Source organism: Aegilops tauschii, chromosome 4 (assembly GCF_002575655.3).
Source record: "Aegilops tauschii subsp. strangulata cultivar AL8/78 chromosome 4, Aet v6.0, whole genome shotgun sequence".
NCBI lineage: Eukaryota > Viridiplantae > Streptophyta > Magnoliopsida > Poales > Poaceae > Aegilops > Aegilops tauschii.
The window spans coordinates 323795254-323808258 of NC_053038.3; the positions used below are offsets into that span (position 1 = coordinate 323795254).

Below are 13005 nucleotides of genomic sequence, written 5' to 3' on the forward strand. Positions count from 1 at the left end.
CAGCCCATCTGTGGCACATCATTCAATTGGAGGTCAACAAGTATTGTTGCGCATTTAAACAAGTGAAAAACCGGTGGCCAAGTGTGTGTCACTCGTCGAGCTCGTAAGTTTTGAAACTTGTTGCTCTATGTTTTGGTCATTTTATTGATCTGCTCAATGTTGCAACTTGTTGATCATGTCATTGTCTTGCATTGCTAGCACGCACATGCATGCACTTTGTATAAGAAGATGGAGAAGAAGCCATTCACACTAATGCATTGTTGGATGAAGTGGAATGGGCGAAGCAAGTGGATGGACATTGTTAATTCTGCCAAGACCACATCCATTGCCAAAAAAGATAATGAAGATGGTGATCCAACAAAAGAAGGGGTTGCACCGGTCACCCATGCGCCTACGAATAGGGGGGATGGGAGATGGACAAGGATAAGTGAGAAGGGGATGTGGCCAAGATGAAAGAGAAGTCCGAGGTCATCATGGCGAAGGAGGAGGCAGCTGCCAAACGCAACGAGGTAAAGGGGGAAAAGAAGGCAGAGAGTTTTGACAATGTTCATGGAGATGCAAAAGAATAAGTTTAAGCTTGGGGATATGAAGATTGCTATCAAGGCTGAAGGCGAGGCGTAAAAGTTGTTACTCGTAAAGGCGGCGGACTTGGGTCCCGATGCAACGAAGTATGTTCAAGAGCACTGTCGTGGTTTTGTCACGGCAGATGTCCTAGTGTGAGGACTTAGTTGTGAGGCCATCGCAACTAGGTGGTAGATTGAACGGGGTTGATCGAAATCGAGAAGACACGAGATTTTACCCAGGTTCGGCCCCTCACGGTGGAGGTAAAAGCCTACATCCTGCTTATTGTATTGCTTGAGTATCAATTATAAGGGTGTTATTTCGCTGCCTCATCTCGAGAGCTATCAAATCATCTGTCTTGAGACTTGTCTGTCTATGACCTGTCTATCTGAAAACGTGTCCCCCTTGGGGTGCCCTGCCCCTCTTATATGAGTTGAAGGGGAGGGTTACATGTAGAGTCCTAGTAGGATTAGGACTTAGCCTAGTTGTGGCTTCTTAACCCTGGGCTTCTCACCGTGGGCTTCTTATCTCCAGGCGGCTTATCTTCAGGGCTCATCTCCGAGACTCATCTCCAGGACTCTAAGTAGATGCCGGGTTAGGATCCGGGTTACACAATCTGCCGGGTTAGGATTTGGGTCACACAATCTGCCGGGTTACACCTGCTGGGTAAGTCCAGAGATGACTTAACGTCATGAGTCGGGTTTAACCGCGGGTAGTTTCCCCGACAAGTACAGTGCTACTATGGACAAACGCTTTGCACAAAAGAGGGTGAAAAGGAGGTCGGAATTGAGGTCTTTGGCACGGCCAACCAGACTAGAAGCTTTTGGGATCGATGGATGTCAAAAACTTGTTGAACATCCAGTGCTGGTTATAGCTGGATTTTTTATAACTATTTAAATGTTTGGTTGAATTGCCATTGATCTAGATACATTTGTTAAAGGGAGAAGGTCGGACAAGGGGCGAATATTTATTGGATGGCCTCCATCCGACCAGTTGTTAGCGGACATTTAGAGCATCTACTGCCGCACATACCATCTGACAACCTATATGTCCGCGGACACACTCTGGGGGCGTCGGCGGACAATGACCGGTCAATACTCAACGTCGCGTCCACAACCATGTACCTCATATCTGGTACCCTAAATCCATCCTTCCTACACATGCAACGTGAAAGATAGTATGTAGATGATCAACGAAATAAACAAACCTGGAGCAAACGGACATAGAAATCGACATAACCGTACAAAGAAAGCCACATAATCCGAACATAGATCAAAAGGGCATCACAATTCAACCGACGGACATAGTTCTAAACTAAAATTACTAAAAGCAGAAATAAAGACAAAGAGGGTCGAGCTTCTTCACCACTTCCTCACTGGTTCTTTATCCTCCCGGTCACCAGCACAACTGTAACCCTCTGTGTTGACAGTCATGTCGGCCTGGTGTGCCCTTGGCCACTTGGCCAAGCACCAACGGCGACTATGTCGATTCTTTGCACGACTTGCTCAAGCTGACGATGACGTTGATGCCTCCATGTCGCCGTGGAGTACGTCACCTTGGTGGCGAAGCTGAGCCGCGAAGGTGCTCGATTAAGAACTGTGCCAACGCCACACACGCGTTGTAAGCGCAGCAAGGCGACGAACCATTTTTTTGTTGTAGCTACCCATTCAATATAGAAGAATTTAAATTTGAGAATCGAAGGTTCATAATATAAAAACAGAACTTCTCGTCTTTTACACACTTCTATTTTTTTTTGGAATGAACACATCATTCAGTTTGCCATACAGAGTACTGAAGATTTCATCGAAAACTTGTAACAGCTTGCCAAACAAAGGCCGATAGAAAAAAGAAAAGAGATATAACAAGCATAATATCCATGATTGGATTGAAAATAGCATAAACTTTTTGGGCAATTTGGCAAAGAAAAAAGTTCATATGTATGAAATACATATGTGGAATTCCCTAGACTTTCATGTGATTTAGTAAACAGAATATAGATTCCATGATTGCTAGATGATCCGTAGGTATTGATGAAGAGTGAGCTATGGAATTTTTCTTTGATAAGGAGGAAACTTAAGATTAAATGCTCCAGAATGGAAACGAAAGAATGTTCACAATACCTAGATTTAGTCAGATCCAATTCAAGGGATTTTATAAGTTTATTAATCAAGCTTTGGCAGAAGAACTCAACAAGTCTTTAATAATTAAAATTCAGATAACGAAATTGCATTTCAATTACTCCCAAAATATAATAGCGTTTTTCATATTAGTATAGTATGAAAAACGTTCTTGCATTTTGGAACACAGGAAGTATTTCAGAAAGACCAATAGCTATGCAGACCACCGGCCACCTGCCAGGCATGCGCCGCCTCACCACCGCCATCCACAACGGGCACAACCACCAGCGAGGCACCTCCCGTAGGAGTGCACCGAGCCCCCACCATCGGAAGGGAGATCCGACCATCAATGGGAGCACCAGGAGAGAAAGGTGGCCGGCGGCTCCAGAGTGGCCGAGGCCGACGGGAGAGGTGGGCTCAAGATTGGCCTTACTTTTTTTTGGAGGGTCTCTTTTTCATTTTGCAAAAGCACTTCGCAGTTTGACCAGTCAACTAGTGCCACTTACTCCCTCTTTCCATATATATATGGCCTAATACATTTTTTCAAGGTTGCCATTAAATAAGATTAATGATAGAGATATATAATGTAAAAATCATGTCATTAGGAACTTGTACGTACGAATTTGATGATGTGCTTTGTTTAACTTGCATGTCATATATTATTATTTTAACATGTGGTTAAAGTTAACCTCGAAAAACGCATTAGGCCCTATACACACAAAGGAGGGAGTAGGCCAAATACGCATAGCACACGTACAGGGCAGGAAATGAATACGCATAGCACACGTACAGGGCAGGAAATGTAAACAGTGGCCATATCATGAGAGGACATTTCCTGTATCCGTAGCTAGACAAATCTAAGACAAATAATTCAGGACGGAGGGTGTAATTTCCTGACTAGTTACACAAGTTATCTCAGAAGTTAGTAAACACAGTGCGATGTCAGTAATTCCGTGAAAACTAGCCAAAAGGATGCTGAAGTACAAAGTAAACAACAGCGTTTGATACACCAAAAATATGGAGACCGACACATAATTAATGTATGATAACCTACACCTTCTAAAACAGAGGGAAAACAAGCATCTAATTCGTAATGCAGTAGCAGAGGGACATTTGACATATGTCGTATATAGTGATTTCACCGTCCACAATACTGAAAAACTACGACATGGAAGATATCATGACAATGGTGGAGGCCAACAGTGATGTCCAAAGCCTTTGGCAGCGCTGCCATCCAAGGGACCAGAAGAATGACATCAATTCAGTTCCTACTAGCAGCACTTTCCCTCTCCCTCTTATTGTGTAGCCTCTCAAGAACACGCTTGGCCTCGCATGATGGGAAATTGGTCAGATCATAGTACTGTGGAGCTATATCGATAAGCCTGGGAACAGAATACAGAGAAAGGTCAACATTGTCAATCAAATACCCAATTGGACAAGTTTCATTTCAGACTTTGGACAAGGACTTACCACTCTCCACGGATATCGGTGACTGTGCGGATGAAATTCCTGGTGGTCAAAACATATTCATTGTAGATGACCCACTCCGGCTTATGGTCCATGCAATTCGAGGGATGAAGATGGACAACCTGGCAAGGAAAGAAGGGTGAAAAGCTGCAATACAATACCCCATAATAATAAAGGAAATAAAAGAGACAAAAATCAGAATACCAACCTGATTATCCTTTACGGTTAAGTAATGCCCAGTTCGCTCCAGATGAGCAACCTGCATAAAGTACCCTGAAAGCATTGCTTTCCTGATGTTGACATAGTACTCACGACTGTTGAAGTCTGTACTGCACATCTTGAGGTTGAATCTGGTCATGATGCGGACAAGTTGTTGTCTAACATTATCAGCAGACTTCATCGCCCGGGCATTGACAAAATTCTCATAACACCATGTAGGATCCTCATCTGCATAGTGAAGAGTCTGTTAGCCCCCAACAAATTGCAGTCTGACCGGGTGTAGATCGAATGAGAATGGTTATAGGCTTACTGTTTTGCTTGTATGCATGGTACACGTTCAAAAGTGTCAGATGATCCCCATCGATGTGCCCAAATCGAGCCTTCGCCTCATCAGCAGCCTTTTGTGCCTCCCTAGGCCGGAGAAAGCAATTGGGTACTAGACAAAGGATATGGTAATAACAGACGAAGCCCACGGTTGGTCAGCAGATGCAAAGAGGCGAGACGATACCATTTGCTTTGTCAGAATAACTCAACATACAGCAACTATCTGCATCAGCCTAAACTGTATGATCATTTTGATCAATAGCTCTAGAAGCCAGGTGCATGACAGTTGCTGATGACAATACACAATATATACAAACAAGAGAAAATAGAAAACATGCACTAGCCTGCATGCTAGAACCATGGCAACTTGCTTGCACATACTGGTGCAAGCAAAACAGTGCACGTGCATAACAACATGATAATGTAGTTGCAGAAATGCAATTTGGAGAGAGGAATTGTTAGTTCGACATACCTGATAGCATGGCAGATATTGAGAGGATCTCATTTGAACAGTTGTACCTTGGACTGATGACAAGCATCTTTGACATCTGTGGGTCTAAGGGGAACTCACTCATCATTTCACCTAAAGATGTTAGGTTGCCTTCATCGTCGAGTGCCCCCAAGTAGTTCAGAACTTCCAAGGCCCTCATTAGAGTTTCGGGTGCAGGAGGATCCATGAAGTCAAAATGCACCAAATCATCAATTCCAAGCTTCTTCAGAGTAAGAACTGTATTCGCCAGGTTTGACCGAAGAATTTCTGGGTAGGTCTGAGGCTGTAAATCACCATTAAAACTCTTCTCTGTGTACAACCTGAAGCACTTCCCAGGCTGTGTTCTTCCAGCACGACCAGCTCTCTGATGCGCACTTGCCTTGGAAATTGGAGACACCAAAAGGGATTCCACCCTTATCCTTGGATTGTAAACCTTCTGTTTGGAAAACCCTGGATCTATAACATACACTATACCATCGATGGTTAGGGATGTCTCAGCAATGTTTGTGGACACAACAATTTTCCTTCCAGCAGGACCTCCCTCTTTCAATGGAGGTGGAGCAGGGTCAAAAATCTTCTGCTGCATTGCAGGGGGGAGAGTAGAGTACAACGGCACGACTTTAACTGGGCCAACCTGATCACCCATGTTATTAACTTCCTTGTTTATTTTCCGACACGCATCCTCAATCTCCTCTTCTCCAGTAAGGAATACAAGGATATCACCAGCAGGTTCACACATATGTATCTGCACAACTGTCCTGATAGCAGCTTCTAGATAGTCCCTTTCTGGTTCCTGAGTATAGAAGATCTCAACCGGATGAAGTCTACCAGGAACTTTCATCAATGGTGCACCACTGAAATAACCCTGAAACTTCTCTGCCTCAAGAGTAGCACTCATAACAACAAGCTTCAAGTCAGGCCTGTTCTTTAGAACTTCCTTCAGAAGCCCAAACAGAACATCCGTTGCCAACGTGCGCTCATGAGCCTCGTCAAGAACAATCACCTTGTACCTCTCTAAAAGTGGGTCTGCCATTGCTTCTCTCAGAAGCATACCATCTGTCAAATATCTGATAGGAAGCAATAGTGTTCAACACAACATGATTAGATCAGAATACCTAAAAAAACAAAAGAAACATACACTTCATATCAATCAGCCAAAAGGATGGTGCAACTGATACTGTTCTTCCACGAAATACAGGAACCAAAAATCTTACTTGAGAACAGTTTTGTGACTGCTGCAATCTTCGAATCGGATACTGTAACCAACTTCCTCCCCGATTGTGACATCCATCTCCTCCGCGACACGCCGAGAGACCGACATTGCAGCAACCCTACGCGGCTGGGTGCAGGCAACCATAGAACGGTTGCTCAAACCTTCAGCCTCGAGCACAAATTGGGGGATCTGTTCCACACCGAACAAATCAATCATCAGAACAAATCAACCAATAGGTACAGCCACCTCATAATGACCATATCACCCTAGTTATGCAAGCCCACACAAGCATAAACCTAACAAATTCACCATAGCACCAGGTATCTAGCCTCTAGAACACCTCCTAACTTTCAATCAAAAAATTGAGGGCACAAACCAACAACCTAAGCAACACATACATGGTGACGTATCGGATATAGGTGCAGATATAATACCTGAGTGGTCTTGCCACTTCCGGTTTCTCCGACAAGGATGAGGGTCTGGTTGTCGCGGAGGACGCGGAGGAACTCGTCCTTCTGCTGCCACACGGGGAGCGTGCGGCGCTTCTCGAGGATCTCTAGGTAGCGCGCCGAGTAGGGCCGGCCGTTCCACCGGTTGATGGACGGATTGGCCGCGGCGGCGGCGGCGGCACCATTGATGCCGGCGCGGCCGAGCTTCGCGGATACGGAGGTCTCGTCGACAACGTCGAAGAGGCTCACCTTGCGCTTCCGCTCCGTCCCCATGGCGGCGGGGAGAGGGGTCGCTGGTGCGCGGAGGAGGAATAGGCGGGAGAGAGGGCCGGGTGGAGAGGCGAAACCCTAGCTCCCGTTTCTGGAAGAGTCGCCGGATTTATATTTGTGAATTGCGCGATTATTAGGTCGGCGTGGCGTGAGGCTGCGAGATGGGACTCCGCTCGCGTGGTAGCGGGTTTCCGTGCTTTTCGTTTACCAGCCTGGAAGGCGCCCTTTTGTGACCGTGCACTTGCAGCCCCGGTCGCATTCGGTTTCCATGAACGTGTAAAACTTGGGTCCCCGGCTCGATCACGTTTCGACAGAGCCACTCACTCAAACTCGGTCTCCGGCTCGATTACCGTGTTAAAAGAAAACAGGTGATAAAAATCTCACGTCATATTTTTTGACTTTGCAGCCGACTTTTTTTTTAGACAAACTCCGAAGCTTTTTATTCAGACGTCACAATGTTTACATGGACGAAAGAGAGACCGTCCGGCTGCCCCAACCAAACATGTCGGCCAGCCGGAAGGGATAATGCATGCTTCGCGAGTTTATGAGCCTCGATATTCGAGCTCCTAAATTCGTGGCTAATATTACAAACTTGGCAAAATGATCTATTCTCTATTATTTCATGTATGATCGCTCCATACTCTGTAGGGTTGTTCTCTCTGATGTCCTCGACTACCACCTTTGCATCCGGAGCCACCTAGATGTTTGACAAGTTCAAATCATCAGGAGAGCCAGCGCCTCCCTAATCGTCATGCATTCGAGAGTCGCCGGTTCTGATATACCTCTGAATACCACCGCCGATGCTCCCAAGAACTGGCCAGCAGAATTTTTGGATATTGCGGCAACAGCTCCATGTCTTCTTCCCCTCCCCACTGCAGCATCAACATGTCAATACACAAATTCGTTCGGCCTTTTGGGTCGGCCCATGTGCGGGGCGGAGCATCCTTTTTCGTTTTCTCTTTTGTTGTTTTTCTTTTTTGTTTCTTTAAATCAATTTCCGGAATCCAAAAAACGTTTATGATTTTGAAAAAATTGTCATATTTTTTTTTAAATCCTAAAATTTAAGAAATGTTCATGAATTTAATATGTTCGTGCATCTCAAAAAAATGTTCACTAATTTTTAAACAAATCTTCATAAATTTCGGGAAATGTTTTCCAATTCAAAAAATATTTACAAATTTACAACTATGAACATTTATTGTATTTGATGAGGAAATTTTTAATTTGATGAACAAATTTTGAATTGGATGACATTTTATGAATTCAATTAACATATTTGGAAATTAATCAAAATTTTCGAGAAAATATGATGACACTTTTTAATCGTGATGCACATTTTTTTTAATTTGATGATCATTTTTTGTATTTTATGAACACAAAATGTTCACAATTTTTTAAAAAATATTATAATTTGTTTTTAAAAAAATCTGTGAAATGGAAAATAAAGGGAAGAGGAAAATTAAAAACAAACATCGAAAAAAAAACATAAAAAATGGTCCAAAACCGGAAGCGGAAGAGGGATCCTGCGCTGGGCCGGCTCAGACATCCGTGGACAGCTAGGCCGTCATACCGCCGTTACCCGAAGCGGCGATGTCCAGAAGCCCGGCCCACGGAATACCAGTATGTGTGAAGCGGGCCCCGATGCTCCTGCGCATCACACACGGTCGCCCTCCAGCTGGCCCACCACCATGTGACCCCCTCGTGTGCTAAGTGTAGAGAAGATTTTCTAAAAATTAAGTTTAGAGACTAGATAGAGGCTAGGATTTTCTTTTAAAAAAAGAAGGAAAAAAAGGATAGAGACTGGAAGTACGAACAAGAGACACGCCACGCACGAGACGGGTAAGTAGCCGTAACACGTTACACTTCCACGCTAGACGGCTCCACCAAAACAACCTCGAGCCAGCGACTCCCACGTCCACGGAGACCGGCACCGGCCGACGCCGACGCAGCGCTCGCCGAGTTGCCGCCATGGCGGGAAGGCTGGTCTCCATGCTCCGGTGGCCGCCAGACCTCGGGGGCCTCCCTAGCCAGCTGGCCGCCCTGCTGCCGTCGTCACCGTCGCCGACGTCATACGCGTCCCTCCAGTGGGACTGGCGGCCGGAGCAGCTCGGCGCGGCTATTCGGCGGTGGCCCGAGCTCCTGCCGGACGTGCCCCTCGTCGTGGACGCCGTGCTCTGGGGCGTCGTCACGGCCGTCGAGTCCGTCGCGCTCATCTCCATGATGTGCTGCTTCTTCCTCTTCTGCGGCTGCACGCTGTGACGGTCATAGTCATACCGACGGCGGAAGGATGCAGCTAATTAAGCTAGTACTACTAGCCACTATGTACGGTTAGCCTTTTGATTTCTTTGTCACCATGCGCATGCTGTGTTCATCATTCGTTGATTCTGCCAAGACATAAGACATTGGCATGGATATGCTCTAGTAGTACTAATCTGGGAAGTACTACTGTATCTGTATCTTTTAACGTAGCAAGCGTTAGTTGAATTGTGATGTTTTGCGATTGGGTTTTCTTGTCGGCGCTCCACGACGATCGATGGGGTAGAACAGGACGGATTTGAGTGACGAAGCGCTTTGGGGATCTGTCGGCGAGTGCGTGCGTGGGTGGTGGGAACGGGGCTGACTTCAATTTTGGGGGAAATATCTCTCTTTCTCATCATCCCGGTCAAGCGATTGCTGTATATAAAAATGGACTATTTTCTTTATGTTTCTTCAGAATGGATCTTGTTCCATCTGGAGCTGGAGTATTTGTATATTTGTGTTGCTCCTAATTGGTAGGTGGCTGTGGAGTTGTAGTACAGTTGTACAAGTCTCGTTTGGAAGGCTAGAGCAACTCTAGCAGAGTCGTTGTATGACTCCAATGGCCAAAATAATCGTTAATATGGTAATATTAGCCTAAAATGACACTCTAGCAGACTCCTCGTATGGCTCAGCTCTCGGTCGCCATATATTATGGACGTCGCTTCACAATGGATCTCGTAGCCTCTATATATGAAGGCTGGGAAGGGCCAGTATGGAGCTCGTGTAAGATGAAGAAAAGGCGTGGAAGCGTATGCCTTCCTAACAGGGATGCGTTCGTGTTAAATATTCAGAGGATCAAGTACATCTTGTGCAGGTTGTTGCTAGGCTTTGCACCTACTCCAAGCTATACAGATAAGGCTAATCCTATACTACAACCTGCGCCATCTTTACAACACACGCATACAATATATGTGACAACATGTCACGTTTATACAACTACTAGCCTACCTTTTAACATCCTCCCTTAATCTTAACGTATCAAGGTTCAGATTACGCTTGAAGGCTTGTAGTTGTCTGACTTGAAGAGGTTTGGTGAATCCATCTACAACTTGGTCTCCTGTTGGAATAAACCGAATATCCAACAGTTTTTGTGCAACTCTTTCTCGAACAAAATGATAGTCAATCTCTATGTGTTTTGTTCTTGCATGAAACACGGGATTTGCAGAAAGGTATGTTGCCCCAGGATTGCCACACCACAAACATGACATGTGTGATCTTCCAATGCCTAGCTCATCAAGTAGGGTTTCTATCCACATTACCTCAGCAGTTGCATTTGCCAGAGATTTATATTCTGCTTCAGTGCAAGAGCGTGAGACTGTGGCATGTTTCTTTGCATTCCAGGATATAAGATTTGATCCAAGGAAGATTGCAAAGCCTCCAGTTGATCTCCTATCATCTGGACATCCAGCCCAATCTGCATCAGAGAATGCACTTACTGCTGTTGAAGGAGACTTACATATCTTGAGACCTATTTCAGCACTCTCTTGAATATATCTTATTATTCTCTTAACACATGTCCAATGCAGAGAAGTAGGAGCATGCGGAAATTGACAGACCTTATTGACAGCAAAAGATATATCAGGTCTTGTCAATGTTAGGTACTGTAATGCACCTACTGTACTCCTGTATTTAGTCCCTTCTTCTGGACTCAACAATTCCCCTTCATGCAAAGATAGCTTGTCAGTGGTAGACATGGGTGTAGTAGAAGGTTTACAGTCCCTCATGCCTACTCGCTTGACTATGTCTCTAGCATTTTTTTCCTGAGTTAACATAATACCACCATGACACTGTTTTACTTCAATACCTAGGAAGTAATGCAACTCTCCTAGATCTTTAAGAGCAAATTCTCCTTTCAAACTTTTTACGAATGCTGAGGTGGCTTCTTGTGATGAGCTAGCAACAATTATGTCATCAACATAAATATAGTCACCTTCCCTTTTTTGAAGAAGAACAAAGAAGTGTCTCCTTTAGATGCCTTGAAACCATGTTGTTGTAGTTTTGTACTCAGCTTGTGGTACCAGGCTCTAGGTGCCTGTTTTAGACCATACAAGGCCTTGTCCAACTTACACACATGGTGTGGTCTTGAATGGTCCTCAAAACCAGGTGGTTGTCTCATATAGACCTCCTCCTCGAGAACGCCGTGTAAGAACGCATTCTGTACATCCAATTGGCGAAGACTCCAGCCCCTGGAAACAACAATAGACAAGACAAACCTGATAGTAACAGCCTTAACTACAGGGCTAAAAGTATCTTCATAATCAATCCCATAGCGTTGCTTAAAGCCTTTAGCTACTAATCTAGCCTTGTACCTATCTATCGTGCCATCAGGTCTTTTTTTAATTTTGTACACCCACTTACAATCTATGATATTTCCTCCCTTGCCTTGAAGGAACTAGATGCCAAGTTTGTTTTTTCATAAGTGCATCATGTTCTGCATGCATAGCATTTCTCCGGTTGTCATTGCTTAGCGCCTCTGTCAAATTATGAGGTTCACCAGAAGATGCAAAGTTCGCAAACTTAAAGTTCTTTTCATACCTGACTGTTTCGTCTTTAAATTTCGTAGGTTTCAAAATACCTTTCTGGGCACGTGTAGTCACCCGTGGTGACATGCACATAGGAGCCGTCTGCTCCGCAGCCGCAAAGGATCCCTCTCCTCGTACTGCAGCCGACCGAGCTGGTGTGGCTGATCCTTCCTCAGCCGCCGGGCTCGAATCCCGTGTGTGTGGGTCCTGAGAAGAAAGAAACAGATTGAAGTAAAAAGTGTGTTTTCATTGATGTTGAGTTGGGTATTTATATGTCCCCAACAGACATGTACAAGCGTCTGTTACAATGATCGCGTCTCTTCTAACGGGCACGATGTCCCTTAGGCATCGATAGCGTTTGGGCAACGCTAACTTAGAGGAAGTTAGTTTAGGAAATCCTAACTACTATTGTAGCCTAAAACTGGCACTACTTGCTAACTTCTAATATTTCCTAACACTCCCCCTTGGACAAACGCGGTCCTTTTAATACTTCATCATCTTGAAATTCTTCACATATCCTTGAGTGCTGAAAAATCTTGAATGATCTTCATAATCCTTAATCTTGACCTTGATCTTGTATAATTGATATCCACCGACGATCCTGTGAAAAATATAAGGAGCAAATATAGGAATTTGATATACCGTAGGTATAGTAACTGACTCAATAGAACCCATATGAGAAACCAATATTGGAAAACTCATAAGGAAAGAGTACATTATATTATTATCGGATGATAATTAGTAAGTTTAGTTCTAGGAGTTTTATCCCCCTGAACTTTGCAAAATTTCAATTTGCAATATTGTTATGTATATAAATTGTATGCATTTGAGCAATACGAGTGGTATTATCTTGAAAGATAATGGAAGATGATTCTGTTGAATCTTAACTACATAATATCCGTCTTGATATGATTGTGAGCACTTTTCATGCGTTGTATAGACTTCGATGATAAAATCATCGGCATATACATAGGTCATGTAGAATCCAGGGAGGGATTTTGTTAATAACTACATGTAAGCAATCTTTATCCGAGTATCCTTTTGAATAAGGAACTCTCATAGTCGATTGTACCAC

General features: G+C 44.3%; 2 protein-coding genes across 4 annotated transcripts; one reads left to right on the plus strand and one right to left on the minus strand.

The window, feature by feature from the left end:
* Positions 1–3620: 3620 nt before the first annotated feature.
* Positions 3621–7305, minus strand: LOC109778379 (probable pre-mRNA-splicing factor ATP-dependent RNA helicase DEAH3). Of its 3 annotated transcripts, none has more exons than XR_012182065.1 (7): positions 6826–7305; positions 6393–6580; positions 5161–6245; positions 4675–4911; positions 4354–4592; positions 4149–4267; positions 3621–4060 (listed from the first exon to the last, which is right to left on the minus strand). XR_012182065.1 is itself a non-coding variant. In XM_020336935.4 (7 exons), exons 1-7 carry the CDS (start codon positions 7111–7113, stop codon positions 3940–3942), a joined length of 2166 nt encoding a protein of 721 aa, XP_020192524.1. In that variant the 5' UTR covers positions 7114–7305; the 3' UTR covers positions 3621–3939. The 3 variants fall into 3 exon arrangements, 2 of the variants coding, with proteins under 2 accessions (XP_020192524.1, XP_020192525.1); XM_020336935.4 differs by having other exon boundaries at positions 4675–4800; XM_020336936.3 differs by having other exon boundaries at positions 4675–4800; positions 5161–6293.
* Positions 7306–8945: 1640 nt separating this feature from the next.
* LOC109778371 (uncharacterized) lies at positions 8946–9610 on the plus strand. Its single transcript, XM_020336927.2, has one exon. The coding sequence runs from the start codon at positions 9079–9081 to the stop codon at positions 9367–9369; it is 291 nt and encodes a 96-aa protein (XP_020192516.1). The 5' UTR covers positions 8946–9078; the 3' UTR covers positions 9370–9610.
* The last annotated feature ends 3395 nt before the right edge of the window (positions 9611–13005 follow it).

Excerpts from the sequence above, each read along its gene's own strand:
- LOC109778379 (XM_020336935.4), bottom strand. The coding sequence starts at position 7,113 with ATGGGGACGGAGCGGAAGCGCAAGGTGAGCCTCTTCGACGTTGTCGAC. Across the intron at positions 6,246-6,392 it reads AGTCACAAAACTGTTCTCAA|ATATTTGACAGATGGTATGC; the intron begins GTAAGATTTTTG and ends GCTTCCTATCAG. Across the intron at positions 4,061-4,148 it reads ACCGATATCCGTGGAGAGTG|GCTTATCGATATAGCTCCAC; the intron begins GTAAGTCCTTGT and ends TTCTGTTCCCAG.
- LOC109778371 (XM_020336927.2), top strand. The coding sequence starts at position 9,079 with ATGGCGGGAAGGCTGGTCTCCATGCTCCGGTGGCCGCCAGACCTCGGG.